The 23,550-nt window shown below is 43.3% G+C and overlaps 1 protein-coding gene across 2 annotated transcripts in view; it reads left to right on the top strand.

The window, feature by feature from the left end:
• Positions 1–23,550, top strand: part of MTHFD1L (methylenetetrahydrofolate dehydrogenase (NADP+ dependent) 1 like) — a 185,721-nt gene that overhangs the window by 14,662 nt on the left and 147,509 nt on the right. For both annotated transcript variants that reach the window (XM_040627959.1, XM_040627960.1), the window contains exons 7-9: positions 1,718–1,854; positions 16,645–16,756; positions 23,038–23,129. In XM_040627959.1, the coding sequence (XP_040483893.1) occupies positions 1,718–1,854; positions 16,645–16,756; positions 23,038–23,129 (341 nt within the window). The remainder of the gene's footprint in view (positions 1–1,717; positions 1,855–16,644; positions 16,757–23,037; positions 23,130–23,550) is intronic.

Genomic DNA, 23,550 nt, shown 5'->3' on the forward strand with positions numbered 1-23,550 from the left:
CTCCCCCTGCTTGTGTTCCCTCTCTCGCTGGCTGTCTCTATCTCTGTCGAATAAATAAATAAAATCTTTAAAACAAAAAACAAAAACTTATATTTAAGATTTAAATGAGGAAGCTGTCAGATGTAGTTCAGGGTTTGGAAACCTCGATTGGGATTTATCAGTGAGCAGTATCTCCTTCAATAATCAGTATTTAACTTCCATTGTTCTCCCCTTGACCTTGCTCTTTATGTCGGTGACATAGATATGAATAATTTCTTTTTTTTTTGGTTATCAAATTCAAAGAGTAAGTTATTACTGTGTGTTTCTTATATTTTAAGGACCTTCTAGCTGAGTATATAAAAATTTAACTAAATTTTTCTCTATTCCAGCTTAGTAAAAGAGAAGCAAATATTCCTCCTCCACACCCAAACATACAACTATCAAACAAAACTTGCAAAGTATTTAATATCCCAAATATATAAAGAACTTATACAACCCAATACCCAATAATAATAATAATCCAATTAAAATATTAGAAATGTCTGAATAGACATTATTCCAAAGAAGACATACAGGTGGCCTACAGGCACATGAAAAAGTGCTCAGTATCACTAATCATCAAGGAAATGCTAATAAAAACCACAATGAGATATCACCTCACACCAATGAGAATGGCTAGAATCAAAAACAAAAGAAATAACAAGTGTAGATGAGGATGTGGAGAAAAAGGAACCCTCGTGTACTGTTGGTGGGAATGCAAACTGGTGCAACCACTGTGGAAAACAGTATTAATTACTTTAATTAATTAAATTAATTAACTAATTTCTAATTAATTAAAAATAGAATTACCATATGATCCAATAATTAACACTACGTGGATGTTTACCCAAAGAAAATGAAAACACTAATTCCAAAAGATACATGCTCTCCTATGTTTATTACAGCATTATTTACAATAACCAAGAAATGGAAGCAATCTAAGTATCTACTGACAGATGAATGGATAGAGAAGATGTGGTGTACATATACACTGGAATATTACTCAGCCATAAGAAAGAGTGAGGTTTTGCCATTTGTGACAAATATCATATATTTCACTTATATGTGGTATCTAAAAAAACAAAACAAAAAGCAGACCCAGAAACAGAGAACAAACTGCTGGTTGCGGAGGGGAGGCTTGGTGGGCAAAATGGGTGAAGGGGAGCAGCAGGTACAGGCTTCTAGTTATGGAATGAAGAAGTCACAGGGATAACAGGTACAGCATGAGGAATATAGTCAGTGGTATTGAAATAGCGTTGTATGGTGACAGGTGGCAGCTATGCTTACGGTGACCATAGCATGACATACAGTCGTGTCGAATCACTATGTTGTACACCTGAAACTAATGTAACGTTGTGTGTCAACTATACTTCAGTAAAAAAAACTCCTTCAAAATATATATGAAAGTTCCATTAGAAGATTGACTTTTGATACATACCTTTCAGACATGAGCCATTAAGCTGAGATAACCCATGTAGACACTGTTTTTCCATCCTGTGAATGGCCAGGATGATGGCTCTCGGTCACTCGACCATAGCATTCACAAAGAAAGAATAAATCATGGCTGGTAGTCATTGTAGGCTGTAACTTGGCTCAGAGGGTGAAGTTTTAAAAGGTTCTTTTCTCCTTACGCTAAAACGGCATGGGAGGAAGACTCTGAGGTTTTGATTATAATACTGAGTTTCTATTTGGTGGATAGGTGTCAACTTAGATGGAAAAAAGATGTTGGTGATAGGAGCCCACGGGTCTTTGGAAGCTGCCCTACAGTGCCTGTTCCAGAGAAGAGGGTCCATGACAATGAGCTCCCAGTGGAAAACGCCTCAGCTCCAAGGCAAGGTAAGCACCTTTCATGTGGGAAGCAGCATTTTAAGTGCTCACCTAAGAAAAGGAAAAGGACTAGAAGTGTATAGGCTAAGCATTGAACATAGGAAGTGAGAGAAAGAACAGCAGAAAATACCAAAGGATGAGGGGCGCCTGGGTGGCGCAGTTGTTAAGCGTCTGCCTTCGGCTCAGGGCGTGATCCCGGCGTTCTGGGATCGAGCCCCGCATCGGGCTCTTCCGCTGGGAGCCTGCTTCTTCCTCTCTCACTCCCCCTGCTTGTGTTCCCTCTCTCGCTGGCTGTCTCTCTCTCTCTGTTGAATGAATAAATAAAATCTTAGAAAAAAAAAAAGAAAATATCAAAGGATGAAAACAATAAAGAACAGAGATTAATGAAATAGAAAGCAAATATATGTGAGAGATTATCAACTAAGCCAAAAGTCGGTTCTTGGAACAGTCTAGTAAAATGGAAACACCACTATCCAGAATAAGCAAAACAAAAAAAGAACGCCAGAAATGTGAGGAATGAACAAAGGGACATAACTGTAGAACAAAAATTATTTTCTAAAAAGGAGGCTATGAACAGTTTTAGACGGGTAAATTTGAAAATTTGTATGAAATGAAAACTTGTAAAAAATGTAACTTACAAAATGGATTTAAGTAAAATTGATTAGACTTACATACAAGACATTGGATCATTCTACCCACCAAACATGCAAACAAAAGGAGTTCTACCACCATCAAAGAATAAATCATATTCTTTTCTCCAAGGAATAGAAAAAGCACACTTTCTAATCCATTTTATGAGTGCCCACACCAGAGGGCAGGATGGTGAAGGACAGTTACAAGTTCATTCCATCTATGAACATAGATAAAATAATCATTATCAGAATGTTAGCAAACCAGATCCAGCACCAAGTTATCACAGAATTGCAAGCATGGTTTAATATCAGAAAAATCCATTAAAATCTACTGACATAATTCACCACATTATCAGATCAAAAACTATGCTGTCACCATCATAGATACAGAAAAGTCGTTTGATAAAAATCCCTTATGATTTTTTTCCCTAAAAAACCTCTTAGTCTAGGAAATTAAAGGAATTCTTTAACCCAGTAAATGTCTGTAAAAAGTTAGAGCAAGTATCTCATTTAATAATGAAATATTAGAAACATTTCTTGTAAAATTTGGAAAGATACAAGGGTGCCTCTTATCAGTACTCCTAATCAGCTCAATATGGGAATAGCTAGACAGTGCTGTAATGTGAAGAAAGGGAGAATTTATAATGATTAGAAAGGAAGATACCAGACTGTCATCAGTCCTAGATGATTTTATTTTTAGGGACGCCTGGGTAGGCTCAGTTGGTTAAGCATCTGCCTTTAGCTCAGGTCATGATCGCAGGGTCCTGGGCTCGAGCCCTGCATTGGGCTCCCTGCTCAGCAGGGAGCCTGCTTCTCCTTCTCCCACTGCTCCTGCTTGTGCTGTCTCTCTGTCAAATAAATAAATAAAATCTTTAAAAAAATTAAATTTACACAGAGATAGAAGGGCATAAACAAGACAATGGTGAAGAGATCTTGAGCTGTAAATACCAATGTGAAAGAATTTTTTAATATAGCAGTCGTTGAAAAAAAGCATTTGCAAAAGGGTATATTGCATGTGACACCATTTATTTAAGGTCTAAAAGCAAGGTTTTAGGACTACGTATATAAAGTAAAAGAATAAAGAAATACATGGTCCTTGAACCAAATCAGGCAACCATTCACCAGGTCAAAGATGTGGGTGTAGGAGGAAAGGAGACCCAACTTGCATTGGTCATGCCTTTTTTCTGGGCAATGGGCTGGGTATCCAGGTGCATTCTATCATCCTTCTACATTTTCATGGCTGGAGCAGTTAATAAAGTTTTTAATTTCAAAAGATGGCAATGAATTTTTACAAATTTCGAGCAAAGTGAAGTTAAATTAAAAGTGCGTTAGGGACAATAACTGCAGAACAACATCGAAAAACACACATTCCTCATGTTGCCCCATGAGAACAGACGCGAGCAGGTTGTAGTCCTGCCCAGGGTAGGCCGGTGTCTCGACGGAGAAGTGTAATATTTGAGTGGCAGATAGATCTAATAAATGTCTTCGATTCAGGCAGCTCAGAAACGTGGTCTCCCAAGTAAGCTCCAAACCTATGTGCCTTTTTAGTGGTGACCACACGGTGGCAGCCTATTCAAGAAAATCCAAGGACTACACTTTGTAATTCAGAGCCGAGAATTTTTGGTTTGGAAGCTTAGTGGAAGAAGAAAACAAACCCAGCTCTGAACTGAACAGCTGTGGTGAAAAAGAGAAAAATACCTTCATTGGCAACTGAATGTTTTCACAGCTGTCACAGATAGTTTGCTGGTTGTATCTGTATTTTGGTAAAACAAAGACATCTTTCAAAGTACTTTTTTATTATGGAAATAAATCACCTTGACTCTTCTCTGGGATAAATTTCATCCTAACTCTGAGGACGATCAAGTGGCTTTACTCTCTAGAGAATCTAGAAATTGGGAAACTTTCCTGTTTTCAGATATCCTGGAAGGTTCTCTTGAATAGTTTATGTTGCCTCCTGCATGCCATTCTGCGTCCCGAGTCCTGGGGACTTAAGATGGCACCTCCGTGAAACTTAGGGACTGTGCACTTTCTCCTTACTGCTTCATCTTTTAGCCAAAAATGTGGAAAGGAAGGTACAGGGCTCCTCCTGCTGGTCTTTGAAATTGATTTGGCCTCTGGAATTTGGCCCCCCTCTCCCTGGCCTACTTACCACTTGTCGGAGCACAAGACAAAGCCTTATTCTTTCCATTTTTCATGCCAGAGCTAGCACTTCACTAGCCACGGACCTCCCCGCGGATGTGCCTCCATGCTTCTCCCTGACATGTGGCTTTTCACTCTTCCTGTATTTTATTTCTAAAACACAGGCCATTGCTGGGCCTTGTTTCAGAAGGTCAGCAGATCTCTGCAGACCACAGTGGTGGCAGGTAGTGTGGTACCAACAGCACCTGGGCACGGGGTTGGCAGCGTGGGGCACCTGCCCGGGTCAGGGTGGGTCCACCCTCACTTGCCAAACACCCTTTGCAACCCTTCAACTGTGAAAAACAGCAAACGTGTAAGTGTAACAACAGGTCAGGATTTTTGTTTTCTCATTTCATCAACAATGAATAAATAGTGCAGTGTAAGATTATGGTACGTTTAGATTCTCCTTATCAACAGTGATAAGAGTTGGGGAAAGAAGAGGGGAAACAAAGGATTATGGCTATTAGGTTGAAGGAAATCATCTCTGCAAAGCATTTCTTACAGGCCTATTTGTACCTTACATGACGCAGCCTCCCCCTGTTGGCCGTCTCGTTGGGATTTCCATCATGAGAGGTTTGGGGATCAGGAGTGACCACGTAACGTTAGAGCCCTGCCTACCACCTCCTACACTACATGTGGCCTCTCAAGTTTGGGATGACCTGCAGGCGATCACAGCCTGTTGCGACCAGTAGGAACTGCCTTGGAGGGTTTGGAGTCAAACACGCTTGTGTTCTTGGTAAGCAGTAGGACATAGGCCTTATTGACAAACAGCTCTGGTTCAAGCCTTAGCTGTCGCTTAACTTTTCTGAACCTTGTCTCTCCTTGTGTAGAATCGGGGTCATAACACTCCCGCCCTCAGGGCTGCTGGGGGGATGCAGTCGTGCAAGTGTGCTTAGCACAGAACTTGGCACCTACAAACATCCACATTAGTAGCTTGGCTGCTGTTAATGTGAGTCAGGAAGGACACTGGCCAGTTTCAGAATGTGGAAGAGTCAGTGGGTCAATGAAATCATAAGGAAATAAGCTAATAAAATACTGAGATCTAGGTCTCTCATTGGAAGCCCCGTAGACATGCTTCCAATGTATGGCTGGCAGAAGGAGAGAGTCGCTGTGGGAGGGCCTTGCCACATCTGGAGATGGAAGGAATGAAACCAAACAAGACTAAGGTGTCTGGGAGAGAGTGGGTGCCCAGCTTTGGCCTTTACACGCCCCCCCTTCTTGACCAGTATTACTAGCTTTAAGTAATGTAACAGAGAGCCTTCACTCCACAGCTGTGGACCTCTTCCTTCCCGCAAGCTCTGTGTTCCTCAGAAGTCACTCTGCTTCCAGTCCTGTCTGGTGGGGGTTCCTTGTTTATTAATTACTTCTTACGGGAATAATATTCCTTCCTACAATGTTGAGGAACGGTTACATAGAGTTAGTGGAATAGAAGCGGATTCCGATTATGCATAAACTCTCCATGGAGCCTGAGCATGAAGAATTGAGATTTGCCTTTTCAGAGTTTTGTGGCAAAGAGAGGAGACTTCTGTACTTTGCAGCTTGACCATTTTATGCCCATCTGAGTGTGTCACTGAAAACTAAGAATAGGTTTCCTGCTTTGTTTCTGAGCGTCACTTCTGGGCTTTGCTAGAAGTTGTGCATTGATACGTGGGGGAGGGGAAGAATGTCTGGGCATTTGTCCACATTAGCTGCCTCCTTGCGGAGCATCGGCTGTCAGTAAGCGAAAGCACTGGGTGTGATGTTTCTGGGGAGGCTCCTTCCACCCCCACACGTAGGCCCCACACTCAGCCTCCCAGGTCCCTGCAGTGGAATGTCTCCCCAGTGTGGGGACTGGACCGAGCCGCCCGCCCAGTGAGAACTGGCTTATCTCTGCCTCACCCTGATGAGTTCACCCTGATGCCAAAAGCAGTTTGAGGCGGGAGAATGTTCTGCGTCTACTATTTGTGAGTTGGAGTGGTGCCCCTCTCCAGGGAAGAGAGGCTGACAGGTTCCTTGGGGCCCTGCGTGCACACCCTCGCTCGCACTCCTCGCAGGAGAGCCTCTTCTGAATTTGTGGTTAGACTCAGCTGGAGGACGGGGCGAAATGGCCTCCAGCTGTGACAAATCGGGTCAGTCCCAGCTGTGTGTATAAGAAATAACGCAGAAATAAGAGAACCGTTTTATTTTGTTTTTCTCAGAGGATCTCATTTCTCCTCCTTCTGAGCGCAGAGACCCTCAAAACAAGTACTAACACAAGAAGGAAAAATACAAGTCTCCCATTTGAAGGATCAAAGGGTGTCGGGGTTTTTTGAGCAAAGCTAAATGATCACAAAGTCATTTCCAGTGTAAATTCATAGCCTAGCATGGCTTATAGAAGGCCTTTAAAAGTGAACTGGAAAATTCTAAATAGACTTGTATTGCACATGTGAAATCTTGAAAAAAGAATAATTGTTTTTCCAAAGATTGGGGGGGGGGAATTCTAGCTTTTTAAATTGGATGAGATTAGTGAGTTACATGATTGGGTTTTTTAAAATATATTTTAATTTTTAACACATTTACCTTTTAAATGCTGGGAAAGAAAATCTCAAGTTACAAATCCAAAATACAATAGTACTGGTTTTTCTGGAGGTCTTATTTCTTCCGGAGGCTTAGAGTTACTGTCAAGTGTCCTGTCATTTCTACCCTGAGGACTCCTTTTTGCATTTCCCGCAGGGCAGGTCTAGTGCTCCTGTACTCCCTTAGCTTTTGTTAATATGCACATATACTAATCTCTCCCTTGTTTTTGAAGTACCGTTTTGCTGGTCGGAGAATTTTCAGTTGACGGATTTTTTTCTCCAGCACTTTAAATGTGTCACCCCACTGTCTTCTAGCCTTCAAGGTTTCTGGGGAGCATAATGGACTCTTTCTCACAGGAGAGGCCACAGAGCAGTGCCCTATTGTAACGGCAGTAATGGTCCCTCACATTAATTGAGTTAGTGGGTCCTGTGAACCCGGCTCAGCACTTTGCTCAGTTGTGTCCTTGATTCTGCCCACATTCCCTGTTCGGCAAGACCCTCATTCTCCCCATCTCACAGAGGAGGAAACTGAGACTCAGAGAAGTAACAGCTCAGTAGCGCAGCCGCAGAAAGACAAAGGCCCAAGACATTAGACTTGCGTTGAGTTCTCTCTTGTTTTATTCCAGCAGTTGATCACCCCCCAGACATCCTTTTAAGAGAGGAAGCCCAAGTACATTCAGTGCGATTCCCTCACTGCGGCCTTGGGCTTATCACCAGCCCTGCAGGGAGGGTGTCCACCCTGTTGAGAGGGCGGCCTGTCGACCGAGGCCTCTCTTCTCCCCCCTGCACTGGTTATGGGTGGCTAGGAGACTGCCTTGGACCCCGGGGCACCACAGGTCTTGTGCCAAGCAAATACCAAGGTTATTCAGTCATGAGCGACTAAGTGACCTGAGTCATGTCGGGCCCTGAGCGTTCTTCGACGTATGTTTCCGTGTTTGTGGACTGAAAATGCCGTTCGATGTCACCTCCCATTCTTTTCACTCTTGCTGCTCCCTGATCATGGCATTACTTGCTAACACCAGAGAAGCAGGTGAGTGGTCCCCAAATCAGGCCGATTAAATCTAGCAGTGGTGAGAAGAGGGTCTGTGAGACAGTCTGCTGGAACTGGTGGGCGTGCATTCCAGGGGGCCGCGTAGGGTGACACGTGTTAGTATGAGGTGTGTACTGCACAAAAGAAGGGCTCCCGGCTGTGTCTTGTGGCAAGCAGGCCGGTGACGTCCCCTCCAGCGCACCTGGCCTCATCCCTGTTGGCCTCTCTGCACAGGGGCAGAGCCTGGCTCCAGCTTTCACCCCTTCTTCCCCAGTGGAAATGATGTTTAAGGAATTAAAATGTAATTTGAGGAATTAGAATTAGAATACTTTAACTGCTAGGTATTGAACGGAATCCACAACAGTAAAGCACCTTACCTTCAGGTAAAGATCTCGTTCTCGAAGCTCTCTCCCTCTCTCGTCTCATTAATGTTCCGTGCAAGTGAAGTGTGAGCCTGGGCACCGCGAGAGGCAGCGGTGCCTGTATTCCAGTGGGGGTCGCATAACCCCAGCGAGCATTCTCCCCACTGCACCTCAGTCCCCTTCTGTCGAGTGCAACTTCTGCACTTCACAGAGGAAGTGACCGAGGCCCGGAGAGTGGCTCGGAGGAAGTGGAACGCAGAACCGTGCCGCTGTGTAATCCGGGGTTCAGACTGGGAAATGCTGAGTTGCATTTCGCACAGCGGCCTCTCCTTGCCTTGCTTGCCTCCCCCAGGCCACCGCTGTTTAGGGTCAGGGTTAACAACATAAAGACAGATCGGCTGGGCTCTCCTGCCTCTGTGAGGCCTGGCTGGCCCTAGTGCTGCTTTGGGAACTGTAACTTGGGCATGTCCTCCTTTTTGTGCCACGAATTCTGAGTCTTTGTCATATTAGATTCTCTTCATCGCACATGCATGCACGCAGACTCTCTTTCTCTCCGTGTCTCTTAGCCATCCTGCTTAATTTTATTTTCTCCCTAGAGTGTGAGGAAGGGAATTATTTTTGATGAATCATTCAGAGCGTACCCATTACGAGATGTGAGGTGGTGCTTGCCTTCTCTCGTGTGTTATAACCCACGTCGGCTGCAGGTGCACTTGAAGACGGAGTAACTAACTTTTCTGTCATTCTGGACACAACTGAGTCTCTTTGGTATTCTTCACATATACGGAGTGGTAAGTGTGTCGAATGGTGAAGTAAGAGGTGAACGTAGGAACGTGTATCCTTTGGGGGAAAATGTTGGTAGATAAGGGCTATAGTCATAATCCTTAACTGTCCATTTGGCTTGTGGTCATTCTGATTTATGAACTAAGCACAACATAGGTCTTAATTTTAAAAGCCAATGATCTGGGCGTCTGGGTGGCTCAGTCGGTTAAGTGTCTGCTGTGGGCTCAGGTCACGATCCCAGGGTTCTGGGATGGAGGCCCCGAGTCAGGCTCTCTGCTCAGTGGGGAGCCTGCTTCTCCCTCTCCCTCTGCCCCTCCCCCCTACTTGTGCGCTCTCTCTCTCTCTGTCTCAAATAAATAAATAAAATCTTAGAAAAGAAAATGAAAGCCAATGATCTGTTCTGATCACAGAAGAGAGTGGAAAAAAGACACATACCTAATTTGTGAAAGGAAAAGAATTCTCCCAGGATGAGATCACTTAGTGTGTGGGGAAGAGGGTGGGGGAATACCTTTTGCTGAAATCGTCATTCTCTTATCTTGCCAAAGTATTACAATATCTGAACGAAAATGGGTTGATGTTCTTATTTTAGTGTACTTACACAGTCATTTTAACGTTTCTATTTGATAGTATCCTTAATATTTCAGTCCAGTGTGGTTATCGATCCATAGGTACAAAGCTGTAATCGTATGGTAGATGTTCAGTAAACTCAAATAAAAAGTTAGATGTCTGAAGTTAAAATAATGCATGAATAAACAGGGACTCTGCCCATAAAACACTCGGCCCGGATGAAGTCTCCATCTCCAGGGAATACACTTGACTCAAATGGCAGGAATTTGCCAGGCCCAGGTGCTAATGCCCATTTCTATAGGAAAGTCATCAACGGATTCCTAATTGCCAAAAATGGATTTTGTTGCTTTGAGTTTGTTTGGCCATTGGGTATCATTCAGACCTGTCTACTGTGCCCTTTCCCCTTCGCCCGTGTGACCACATCACGCTTCCAACCTCCTGGGCCACACCAGAGTCACCGTTTGCTTCTCTTCTCTTACCTGGAATCTGAGTCCTCCCAGGGATGTACTTCAGGCCCCTTTCCTTCCCATTCTACCCATTTCTCTCAGATCTCCCGAGTTTCTGAGTCTAACTCCATCTGTATGCTGACGAGTCCTGGCTTACCTCCCCTCCTCCCTGACCATCCTGAGTTCCAAACCCATGCATCCAGCTTCCCACCAAATGTCTCCTCCTCTTGCATGTTTCACTCCCACGCCCTCCAACCCCTTCTCGGTCCAGCTTCCAGAGTAATCTCCCTAAAACACATATGGTGGCATGAGGGCAACAAAGCAAAGTAGCCCAGTCTAACAGCTACTTGTCAGTCAGCAAGAAAAGAGCATATTTGGGAATTTGGCCTTTATAGAAAGGAAAGTGACATTCCATTAAAAACTTAAAAAAAGAAGAACCTAATTCTTTCTAGGACTTTGCCATGAGATCATCAAGGAGCCTCTGTCCACATAAGATGTCACAGACTCTCCTTGTCGTTGCAAAGCACCACGAGAAACCTGCTGTGGAAGGTATGAGCTATAAAGCCACTTGACTGGGCTCTCAAAAACGACAACGTGTCCCAGTTCATCGAGAGTGGAAGGACGAGGGGCTCCTGGGTGGCTCGGTCCATGAAGCATCAGACCCTTGGTTTCAGCTCTGGTCATGACCTTACAGGTCGTGGGATCGAGCCCACATCAGGCTCCACACTCAGTGCAGAGTCGGCTTGAGATTCTCTCCCCTGCCTCCCTCCACCCCAAATAAACCTTTTTTTTTTCTTCAAGGAATAGAGAGAGAACATTTATTCATAACTCATTGATGAGACCATAACCCTGATGCAAAAATATAACAAAATTACAGCCACTCTTCTTAACAGACACAAATTAGAGCAAAATATTAGAAAATCAAACCCAGAGAACGTGTTAAAAAGATAATATGTCATCCCTTCAATAAATGGTGCTGGGAAAATTGGACAGCTACATGCAAAAGAATGAAACTTGACCACTATCTCACACCATACACAAAAATAAACTCCAAATGGATGAAAGACCTCAATGTGAGACAGGAATCCATCAAAATTCTAGAGGAGAACATAGGCAGCAACCTCTACGACATCGGCCAAAGCAACCTTTTTCATGATACATCCCCAAAGGCAAGAGAAACAAAAGATAAAATGAATTTATGGGACTTCATCAAGATTAAAAGTTTCTGCACAGCCAAGGAAACAGAAAAACTAAGAGGCAGCCCACGGAATGGGAGAATATATTTGCAAATGACACTACAGATAAAGGACTGGTATCCAAGATCTACAAAGAACTTCTCAAACTCAATACACGAGAAACAAATAAACAAATCAAAAAATGGGCAGAAGATATGAACAGACACTTTTCCAATGAAGACATACAAATGGCTAACAGACACATGAAAAAATGTTCAAAATCATTAGCCATCAAGGAAATTCAAATCAAAACCACACTGAGATACCACCTTACGCCAGTTAGAATGGCAAAAATAGACAAGGCAAGAAACAACAATTGTTGGAGAGGATGTGGAGAAAGGGGATCCCTCCTACATTGTTGGTGGGAATGCAAGTTGGTACAGCCACTCTGGAAAACAGTGTGGAGGTCCCTTAAAAAGTTAAAAATCGAGCTACCTTATGATCCAGCCATTGCACTACTGGGTGTTTACCCCAAAGATACAGACGTGGTGAAGAGAAGGGCCATATGCACCCCAATGTTCATAGCAGCAATGTCCACAATAGCTAAATCGTGGAAGGAGCCGAGATGCCCTTCAACAGATGACTGGATTAAGAAGTTGTGGTCCATATATACAATGGAATATTACTCAGCTATCAGAAAGAACGAGTTCTCAACATTTGCTACAACATGGACGGCACTGGAGGAGATAATGCTAAGTGAAATAAGTCAAGCAGAGAAAGACAATTATCATATGATTTCTCTCATCTATGGAACATAAGAACTAGGATGATCGGTAGGGGAAGAAAGGGATAAAGAAAGGGGGGGTAATCAGAAGGGGGAATGAAACATGAGAGACTATGGACTATGAGAAACAAACTGAGGACTTCAGAGGGGAGGGGGCTGGGGGAATGGGATAGACCGGTGATGGGTAGTAAGGAGGGCACATATTGCATGGTGCACTGGGTGTTATACACAACTAATGAATCATCGAGCCTTACATCGGAAACCGGGGATGTACTGTATGGTGACTAACATAATATAATAAAAAATCATTAAAAAAAAAAAGATATGTCATGACCAAATTGGCTTATTCTAGGAATAAAAAAAATGATTTGAATCAAAGAAATCTCTTGAAAAAAAAAAGTGAAAGAAAAATTCCAGGCACCCTTCCCTCAAGATCCCTCCCCGTACTTCCCAGCTCGGGTGCAGGGCCTGATCAAGAACACCGATGTCTGTGTGGGCAAAACGAGTAGAAATCGGATGTTTAATCATTTCTTTTCCTCTCCCAGTAGTTTGTTCTATGCCCCCCCCCACCCATCTAGAAGATCCTAGTTCTAAAATCTTAGAGGCAGGGATTTTTTCTGCCCCAAGTAGACCCCGAGGGATGGCCCCTGAGTGTATTCACTAAGGAATTCTGGACCTTCTTTATTCTCTTTAAGTTACTATAATTTTAGAAGCACATCTTCCCTAGAGAAAAGGACCTATTGGTTTATTTTTTATTTTTTTGAAACTCTGTTTTCTGAACTGTGTTGATAACTTCTGAAGAATATAGACACAGGTTTTATAGGTCTTAAGTAATATAACCAGGATTCATCAAACCTCTCTCGACCTTGTTTTTTTTAACTCACTCCAGCTTTCAGTATATATATATCTCATACATGAGATTCCCATATGTGGCCTTTCAAAACACATTGATAGTGAAAGATAAATTCTGTCTTCCAGTCAAGCGAAGGGGGGGAGCTGTACTTCCTGTAATTTGAATTTGAAATTTTTGGTTTTGTTTTTGCTAAATACAAAACCATGATGTTCCTTATGACCTTGCAAATCACATCTGTCCTCCATCTCCCTCTGTCCATTTTGGGATGCTTGCCCCCCACCCCCGCTCTTAAAAATCAATGACGTAGAGAAAAATAGTTTTCATGATATCTGAACTATACGTTACTCCCACATGCCCCACGTTAAACGTCAGCATTTCTGTGTCTTGCTATTGTTTTAACATTTGGTCTTCTGCCTGGGGAGTGGGCGGTGCTCTGTAAGCTGCTTCTACTCAAGCCTCAGCAGAGAAAGCAGTATTTTGTTATGAGGTAGAGTTTCAAGCCAGGCTTTGGCCGGGGTCTTTCCCATTTGGGAGGAGGAAAGTAGAAACAGCCAGCGAGACGATAATTCTCCTTGCATTTTAGCTCATTAAAATCTTCCTTGCTCCTCAGTGAGTTATTTATTGATTTAAGCATCTAGCAGTTTTCCTCTCCAGAAAGAATTAGTATCTCCGAGGTGATCATTGCTAATGGTGGAGATTTTTGTCTTTTCTCTGGGGGATCAGCTGTCCTCCAGTTGCTCATTAGCACAGCCCACTTCAGGGTCATGTTTAAACATGGAGTTGAGGAGTCGGAATGAGATCCCTGAGATTTATAGGTAATGAAAAGAGCAGGTTGTATCAAAGACACCACGTGTAGGAAACCAGGTGTTCTTAAGGGACTTGTGTGAACCTGTGATCCTTGGCTTTTTCCAAAATGAATGTTTCAGTCTCGCACATATTAACTTCCTCTTTATAGACGTTTTCACATGTGCTATTTTTGCTGCTATTGTGTGTGAAAATGTAGCGACATGGCGTTTCTTTTTTTTTTTTCCCTAAAGATTTTATTTATTTATTCGACAGAGATAGAGACAGCCAGCGAGAGAGGGAACACAAGCAGGGGGAGTGGGAGAGGAAGAAGCAGGCTCTTAGTGGAGGAGCCTGATGTGGGGCTCGATCCCATAACGCCGGGATCACGCCCTGAGCTGAAGGCAGATGCTTAACCGCTGTGCCACCCAGGCGCCCCGCGACAAGGCGTTTCTTATCTGCTGATCATCTCCAACAAGAGTTAAACATTGGAGTTTCTCTTGAGGCTTACTGTAGTGGTTATCAGTACATGAAGAAATATGTGTTTTTGTTCAGATGTTTAAAGTTCTCTTTCCTTAACACTCTTTGCCCCTCGATTTAACATCACCCAAAAAATCTAGCTGCTTTTCAGATCTGTGTGCGGAGAACGTGTGACATTAACCGCACCAGGGTGCTGGTGATGTTAGCAGTAACTTCTGAATTCCGTTTCATGGTGTTGTGGTCCCACAGCACAAAAACAAAGATGGCGGTTTTAGTAGGGACTTCTCTTCTTTGTAATGTGATTCATGTGGTTGGTTTACTGTGACACCATTTCCCTGTATTCCTCCTGTGCCTTAATGAGGTATGATAGTGAAAAGCGATGAGTACTATTTGGCTCATTAGTGGGACCCGGTGAATGTTAACTCCCTTTTCCCTGTTGGCGCGATCAAACTGTTCAGTGTTCCCGGGATGCTGACTTTAAAGGATGGCTTTCTCGGCTCTTTGAAAAGCATGCCCTTTAAATTGTTACCGTGTTCCTGCTCTGTCGGGGAACTTGGAGCTCTTCTAGATCCTGGCTTTTTTTCTTCCTAAACCAGGTAGGACTGTCATGGATTTGCTTCCCCTCGCTGCCATCTCTTGTCCTGAGATTTCTAAGAGACGTTAGCGGATGCAGCCTCTTGCCCAAACTGTGTTACGGACTCCTAGGCCGAGTTGCTCACCTGATGCTTCCCCCGGGCTCTTCAGTGATCAGCCCGTCCAGGCTGAGGACAGATGAGGGCACGTGGAGCACATTCATTGATGGGGGCGCTTGGGTGGTGGTCACGGCAGTGGGGCCACGTTCATGTCTTGTCTGCCACTCCTCTGTCTGATTCTTTTTTTTTTAAAGATTTTATTTATTTATGTGACAGAGAGACAGCCAGCGAGAGAGGGAACACAAGTAGGGGGAGTGGGAGAGGAAGAAGCAGGCTCCCAGCGGAGGAGCCCGATGTGGGGCTGGATCCCAGGACCCCGGGATCACACCCTGAGCCGAAGGCAGACCCTTAACGACTGAGCCACCCAGGCGCCCCCCTCTGTCTGATTCTAAACAATCTGGAGTCAGTTGCAGGGCACCAAAGTCTGTGGGAAAAGCAATGGGGGAAGGAAGAAAGCAGCGTGGGAGAGGGGAGGGCTCTCCCCTCATGGAGCGTTCTAAGACTGGCTCCCCAGGGGAAGCAGGACTCACCGGAGAGGGGCTTCCCCTCCCTGAGCCTCGCTTTCCTTGTCTGTTCAGCGGGTGTGGTAACACCAGCCCACAAAGCTGGCACCCGCGGTCATAGCTGTTTCCCCCACAGGGTGTCCGAGTCCTCCTTCACCTCTCGCTCTCCACATACGGATCCGGTTTGTGGTCGTCGGTTGGTTAGTTGGGTCCATACTGGGACAGGGGTCATTCCTCGGTTGAGATCAGAGCTGATCTCTTCTACCTGTCACCCTCTTACCAGACATGGTCCTCCAGCCCTGTTCTCAGAGTTGGACAGACGGTCGTGATGAATGTGTTCTGTGTCAGGAGTTGCATTCTTGCCTTTTTCTCACCCAAAAAAAAAAAGAAAAAAACCCACAAAAAACCAAAAACGAGCAGTTTGACAGGAGACTAAGCAGAGCCTCCAGGAAAATGAGATTCTTTCTCGAGCTCTTGAAAATCCCCCCACAGATCCAGTAAAAGTTGCAGGTGGGCCTCCTTTGGATCGTGCAGTTGTACAAGCCAGCAGGCCCCCCGAACTGGCCAGGTCTTCGGGCGGCTCCCCTACAGCCGCCCCCCGTCTTCCGCCTCAGGCATGAATCCAGATGCCCCCCACCCCGTGCACCTTTCCGTCTCCTGCTTCCATGCGGGCCTTTTTCGTGGCCCCCTCCTTTTCCTGATACCGCGGTTGGTGTGAAGACACGTGGGTGGCGGTACCGCCCGCGGTGTAGGCGCTGAACTGACTGCCCTGAGGAAGTCTTGCCCCTTTGTCTTTTCTTTCTGGGATATGGTAGTCACACCTGGTGCTGATCGGTGCTGCATTAGGAAATCAGTGATGTGATTCTGTCCGTGTCGTCCGGGTGGCACCAGCCTCTGGAGCGTTGTCCTCTATTGCATCGAAGCTCGTTGATGCGGATCACTAGTCACGTGTCTCTGCCACAGATTAAAGCATGCGCGGTGTTTCTCTTTTTCTTTCTAGCTTCTCGAGGCTGATATTGTGGTCTTGGGCTCTCCCAAGCCAGAAGAGATTCCTCTTTCTTGGATACAGCCAGGAACTACAGTTCTCAACTGTTCCCATGACTTCCTCTCAGGTGGGTAAATGTCTTAAAATTGGTGTTGGGCTGCTGATGAACAGAGGTGAGATTGTTACGAGAAACGTGAACCTTATTCAGAAGAGAGGACATCCCTGAAAGGTCGGTCGTCGTCGACATCCGTGCACAGGATAGGAAACTCAGAATGTTGATGTGCCTACTTTTGGGTTACCTGATACTGAAACCGTACGGTCGGGCAAAGAGAAGCTAAGACGCCAACCACAGTAGCCCCCTCCTGCTCCCACGTGCACACGTGCCCCTGTTGGCCTCTAGCGTGGAGCAGTCCAGTCACTTGTGACCTGAAGGAGATAATTTGTCCATGTGTGAGGTATGCTAGAAATAGTGGTTTTCAGTCTCGTACAACGAAGCAGAATCTGTTCTCCCAAGGAAATCTTAGATGACCTTCAGCATGTCAAAGCAGATGAAAACAGTTGCTGGAAGGGATGGGAATGGAGACCAGCCCTTGTGTGTCTCTCCGATTCCCCCTTGCAGTGACCCCTCAGAAACTTCCCTGGAGCCCCAGAGTCCCCTCAGGGCAGTGTGAAAGTCACTGTCAGAAACAGAGGTGGTCTGAGGATGGTATTTCGCCAAGGGGATCCAGGAGTGCCCGGGACCACGCAAGACCTCCCTTCAGAGGAGCTCAAGCTGTGCCCACAGCAGGGCACAGAGGCGAGGGGCCAGTCGGGCAGGCCCAGACGGATGCCCTTTTCTCGTTCACTGAAAGACACTCTGAGGCTAGGAGAGCTTTGCACTGTACCTAGCCGACCTTTCCAAGTCCCCGCGTAACGTGTGCAGGCAAGAGACCCTCCTTTCCTGTTACCCGCAGGCTTCAGATTTCAGCGTTGGAGAGGACCGTGCTGAGCGGGCGTGTTGTGCGGCATTTTTCCCCAAAGGTGGTCAGAAGTTGAGCCAAAGTGGGTGGAGGCCCTCTTTCACTTCTGCCAGGACCACACTGGGGTTCTAGATCTTGAAAATCTTAAAACGTAGACTGCTCCACAAGAGAGTGAAATAGAGAATTGTATTAGATTGTGTGTGTGTGTGTGTGTAAACTTTGATCCAGTCACCTTGAGATAACCATTTTACATTTTTCCACAAAAAATGCACTAAGCTTAATTCGATTGGAAGGTAATAGAAGGGAAAAAAAACCAATGTGATACTATAAATGTTACTGAAATTCATAAAATAACTGTTTCTTCAAAGAGAAAAATAATGGACCCACCACTCTAGGAAATGTCCCTCCTCCCAGAATTAACCAATCAGATTATAAACCCTCTGGGGCTGCAGGGGGTGGGGTGGATTGGAGGATGTAAGGGACGATTCCCAGGAATCTTCCGGAATATTCAGGTACTGGGCTCTTGGATGAAAAGCACACAGATGAATGAGGCAATTAGAGGTATAATATAATGTGAATGTAGGATTCATTGCTCCTTTTAGCAAACAGAAGTCTTGCACTAAATGACTTCTTTGAAGTATATCTAGTGTTGAGGTATAACTTTCCTCACCTGAAAAAACCAATGCCTAACCCATAAATTATGGGCATGGCTGATTTGCTCCTCTGCCCAGAATTTAGATTAGGAAAGTCAGTTGTGACTTTATGTTCTTTACTGAACACTTCTTTGCTGTTATGTTTTCCTGCTGTTTTTTCAAAATTAGAGTTTATGTATTTAGGACAATTCTGGCATCATCCTGGCTGGAGGGAGGGGCTACTTTTTGGAATGCCTTTGAGCCCTATGTTTCAATATATGAAGGTGACTTTTTTTTTTTTTTTTAGTGAAGCTGTGCCTTATTTTTAATACATTTCTTTTGAGGACTTTTAGTTTTTAAAGGCATTCATAAAAACACTCGATTTCAATGCAGTGATCCTCCTGGGGGAACAAAAAAGACCAAGGCATTGTGTTTTGACGGAATAATTCTGTATGTAGACTGACTATGGTTAGTTTATTTTAAGTGTGTCTGGTCTAGTACTAGTAGTCTTCTTCTTGATTTTTGAATGCCTAGTGCCCAGAATAGTACCTGAGGCTTAGTATGTGCTCAGTACCGGGTGTCGAATGAGTGAATAAACTTGGACTCAGAATTGTGCTCTGATCGATTGCAGTTTTAAGTTGGTTGCAGATATAAAGACTTCTTGAACTTGTCCCCCACTCAAAAACAGGGCTGAGCAGGCAAAGACAGAGATGAGAAATGCTCCACTGATTAAATAGATGAACATTTTTGCAGTCAGCCCTACTCATAAAAGAGCGTGATATTTCCTGATAGTCAGTTTTAATTTTATTTATTTATTTGTTTATTTATTTACTTATTTATTTAGTTTTTATTTTTTTTTTTAGAGAGATCCCTTTTTTAAAAAAAGATTTTATTTTTGAGTAATCTCTAAACCCAACATGGGGCTTGAACTTACAACCCTATCAAGAGCCCCCCACTGTACTGACTGAACCAGCCAGGTACCACAGTCAGTTTTAATCTTAGCAACTTTGATTAGTATGAAAATCTGATCTCTGAATAGATTGAAGAAAGGCTTTTCTCCCTTGCCAACTTAAAGAGACTTCTGAAAGCATTATTAAAAAGAAAGGTGCTTTTATTCACACTTAGGAACAAAAGAATTCTTAATAAACTGGTGATTGGTGAAGGCAGGGTTTATAATGAAATTTTCATACTCCTCTTAACGGATCCCACTCCCCCCAACCCCGTAAAAATAGATGGGATGTGGTGATTTACAATGAGGTAATCCTATAGAGGCATTTTATTGAATACCTAATCCCAGGAGAGATTTTTCGAGTGGCTGGTATCCCAGAAGTAGTGCTCAGAAAACAATTACACCTAACTTGCTGGATCTGTTCACTCTTCTGTGGCATGAGTCTAATGTTTAGATTTAAAAGAGGGACATGTATCTTCCCCGAATAGCACTGAATAATACTATGGTGCTTTACTCTGGCATATAAAAATCTGTGAGATGCCAAAGGGAAAATCTGATCTATTGGAAGTGAGTGGAGAAAGTGAATGACTTAATGACTGGCTAATAAATCCTTACCAAGTAAAAATAACTAAATAAATAAAATAAAAGAGGGACATGTTAAAGTTCAGTTTTCTAGCTATACCTAATATTTTATTATTAAGTTTCAAATCACGGAAGCTGTGATTTTGCAGCACTCTGCTTGCTAAAGAGCAGAATGCATCCGAAGCAAGACCATTTCATACTCTGCTATTAAGACGTATTTCCTGATGTGCCCAATGGGACAAAGGAGAAGCTGGTCTTATGTCTCGGGCCCAGAGAAGAGGATCAAAACAGGAATTTTGTGGGTCAGAGCATTTGACAGCATCATTTTAAGTGAGCATAAGTGTATTTACTGTGGGGTGTATCTCAGGGTTTATGCTAATGACCTCGGGGAGCCTGGGAGACCTAAGCTTTCTCTCTTATGGCCCTGAAGGGAGACGGTTTTATGATTAATGTAATGGGAAAAGCATGGAATTTGGGTCAGATTGATCTTATTCAAAGAGAAGAGGGGGGTTTTGGTTTTCTCTTCATTGCATTGTATTCACAAGATGTGTGACTTTGAGCAAGTAACCTAAGGTCTCTGATCTTCAGTTTTCTTGTGGGTAAGATGGGAATGAGGCTCTTGAGAGGAATAAATGAGCTCTCGCCTCACAGCCCCTCATTCATGGGAGCTGCCACCTAGTGGTCCTCTCCCCCTCCCTCCTCTTCATTGTCTTCACACCTCTAGCACACAGAATAGCTGTCAGACTTCCTATTAGCAAAATGTAAGCCTGTATTTGAAAATCGAGCCCAGGGAAGGACTCTTCCCAGTGAGTTTCTGAGAATGTAAGAACGTAGCTTTAGAGAACTTAGACACGCATGTAATATACTCATTATCTTTGTGCCCTTGGAATAAAATAAGGATATTTGCTTATAAATTTTGAGCTCCAATTATTCTAAAATCCATTACATCTATTACCTGTTTCCCTTATATTTTTTTCCCAGGAAATTCTGGAAGATTTGGACTCAGATGTTATTGCCAGGTTTCATTTCTAATTTTAACTAGTTCTCAGTATAATACATTTAATGTTCTGACTTTTTACAAAAGTCTCAAGCTGTTTAGAATATACAAATCTGTGTTAATTCCTTCCTACTTTAGTTTCAGTGATTTCAAAAGGGCTGTTTATATAAGTTGATACTAATATTTTAATTATATTTCTTTTTTGGAAGATTCTTACATTATATTCTGTTAAAAAATAGTAAGACATTGTTATTCGATAGTGGAATTCGGATGTTTTAAGCTAGGAGTTCAACCCTTGTGAGCATTATTACAAACATTATATTAAGATTTTGTTTATTGTATTTTCCTATTATCCTCTGAGATGAATATATTTAACTTAAAACTAATGGCCAGTGATTTTGAAAGTGTTATCTGTACTAATTTGTAATTTTTTAGCTTTTCCTGTTTTCAGAGCTTCACATAGTTTTTTTTGAGTTACTTGTTCTCCTAGAGGATGAGAAAATATTTGAGAGTTCAATCTATGGGTTCATACAGCGCTTTAGTGATAAGAAGGGTGCCTCGGGCCAGACTGCAGAAAGCTGAAACCTTTCCATATAGCAGAGATGGCAGGAAGACCAAAGAAGAATTTGTGTTGGTCCCTCCCATTTCATTTATTCTGGCAAAATTCCCAGGGTGGTCTCAAAACAGCTCCTGTCAGGGAAAGTACCGTTCTGATTTCCAGGGAAAGCATTATGACACGTTAGCCTTAAATTTTCTTGTTGTAGAAAGTTTGGTTAGCAAGAAAAAATTATAAATGAAAGGCCATCTTTTAAAGTGATTCATTAACCTGTCCTTGGAAGAACCACGAGTAAACGGGGAGTGTTTAGTGGGAAGTGAAAAGACCCATTTGGTTTGGGAGAGGACCCCTGGGACGGAGTGTAGACAGCCTCTGGGTGGAGCCCTGCCTCTACACAGGCAGAGGGGTGAGGTAATGATTTCCTTTCTCGATTCCCTTTAGCCATGAAATTTTTTAAGAATGTTATTCCTGATGCAGTAAGTTACCATCTTCATTGCCTCAAGTTCTCCGGATTCAGAACTTTTTAACCAGGTCATCCCTAATATTAATATCCTAAAATACAGTTTCTCAGTTTCTGTGGAAGAATGGTCACATCACTTTTATGACAGGGTACTTGTGATTCTGTTCTGGGAACGTGCGTTGGTACATTGATACCAGCTCCGGGCATGTAGGTTTTTCTTATTTCCTTGTCATTTAAAGATAGAAAAATGAGAGAAGCATATTTCTTTTCCATAATGGTTGGACAAGACCTTTAGATCAGATCTCTCGTGGTTCAAACAAAACAAAACAAATCTCATTCTCTAGACTCTTGGCTTTTGCCTAAATATGATTTATCAAACTGGGAAGTGTTGCTAATCTTGAAACGATACCGGAGGGATATGATTTTCCAACACCCTTAATACATTTGACTATAGAACATCACAAAACACTTACTCTTAAGTGTTTTGTGCTCTTTCTTGCAAAGGACTGTCAGCAAAATGGATAATTTAAAACTAGAGTGGTCCAAACTAGAGGGAAATTGTTTCTTAATTCAAAAATGTTGCTATTAGAAATGCTTCTTTTCTCCAAGGGAGGATATAGACTAAAGCATTTTACATGTGTGCTTATTTTTTGTAACCTTTTTAAGTGCCAACTGACGAAGGGAGAAGTAGAATCCTTATAAATGCCTCTGTAGTTTGAAAACCAGGTCATCCCTAAAATTTAATATCCTAAAATACAATTCCTCAGTTTCTACGGAAAATTGGTCCTATTACTTTTATGATGGAGATTTTTAAAGTTATCAAAGAAAGCCTGATCTTTCACACTTTTGGCACTTTGGTTGCAATTATGCTGTGTTTGAGTCCCCCTTCTTAGATTTCGTATACATAAGTGAAGTTGCTTTTATTCCATATGTATCATTTAAACCTACACATTAGATGCCAGGCGCTTTGGTGTCGCATTCAATTCTCACAGACTTGTGTGGGGTTATAACTACCCACAGTAATTAATGGGCCCAAAGTCACAGTTGCTGGTTAGAGGTAGAAGCACGATTTTTACCCAGTCTACTCTAAAGCCGGTCAAGAGCCGCAAGGTTGTGCCAGGGACTGGGGACCCACCTGGAGCTGTGCATGACAGCATAAAGTCCTTGGTTGAAAAGGAGAGCATCACTCAGTGCCCTGGCTTTTTCCTAGGAGCAATTGGTTGTAAATGACAGTATCCTGAAAGTCTGTTCCCCCCCCTCGAATTTTTTCTAGGGAAGCATGGATGTGGTTCTCTTGGGGTGCATTTTAATGGTCTCATTGCAGAAGATGATGTGAGTCTCCTTGCTGCAGCTCTACGGATTCAGGTTGGTTTGACACAGCTCTTTGAGAATCTGTGAGTTGAGAGCTTTGTTTAATAGTTGCTAACATTTTGCAAGTGTGTTCTGTGGAGCAGACACAGTGTTAAGCACCTTACGCACATAATGTCCTTTAATTCTTACAACTGCCCTGGAAGATAATGGCATTCCCATTTGGTAGACAAGGAAATGGAAGTTAGAAAAATCTGCCTTTGGTGACGTGACAAGTGTGGGACGGTGACCCAAATCAGGGTCTGTTGTTAGTTATGTATTGCTGTGGAATAAATTATCCCCCAAATTTTGCAACCTAGGACAATAAGCATTTATTATCTCACAGTGTTTGTGGGTCAGAGATTTGGGAACAGCTCAGCTGTATGGTTTTGGCTCAGGGTCTCTCATGCAGTCGAAATCAGGAGGTCAGTGGAAGGCT

The sequence above is a fragment of the Ursus maritimus genome, unplaced genomic scaffold (assembly GCF_017311325.1).
Source record: "Ursus maritimus isolate PB19 unplaced genomic scaffold, ASM1731132v1 scaffold_13, whole genome shotgun sequence".
NCBI lineage: Eukaryota > Metazoa > Chordata > Mammalia > Carnivora > Ursidae > Ursus > Ursus maritimus.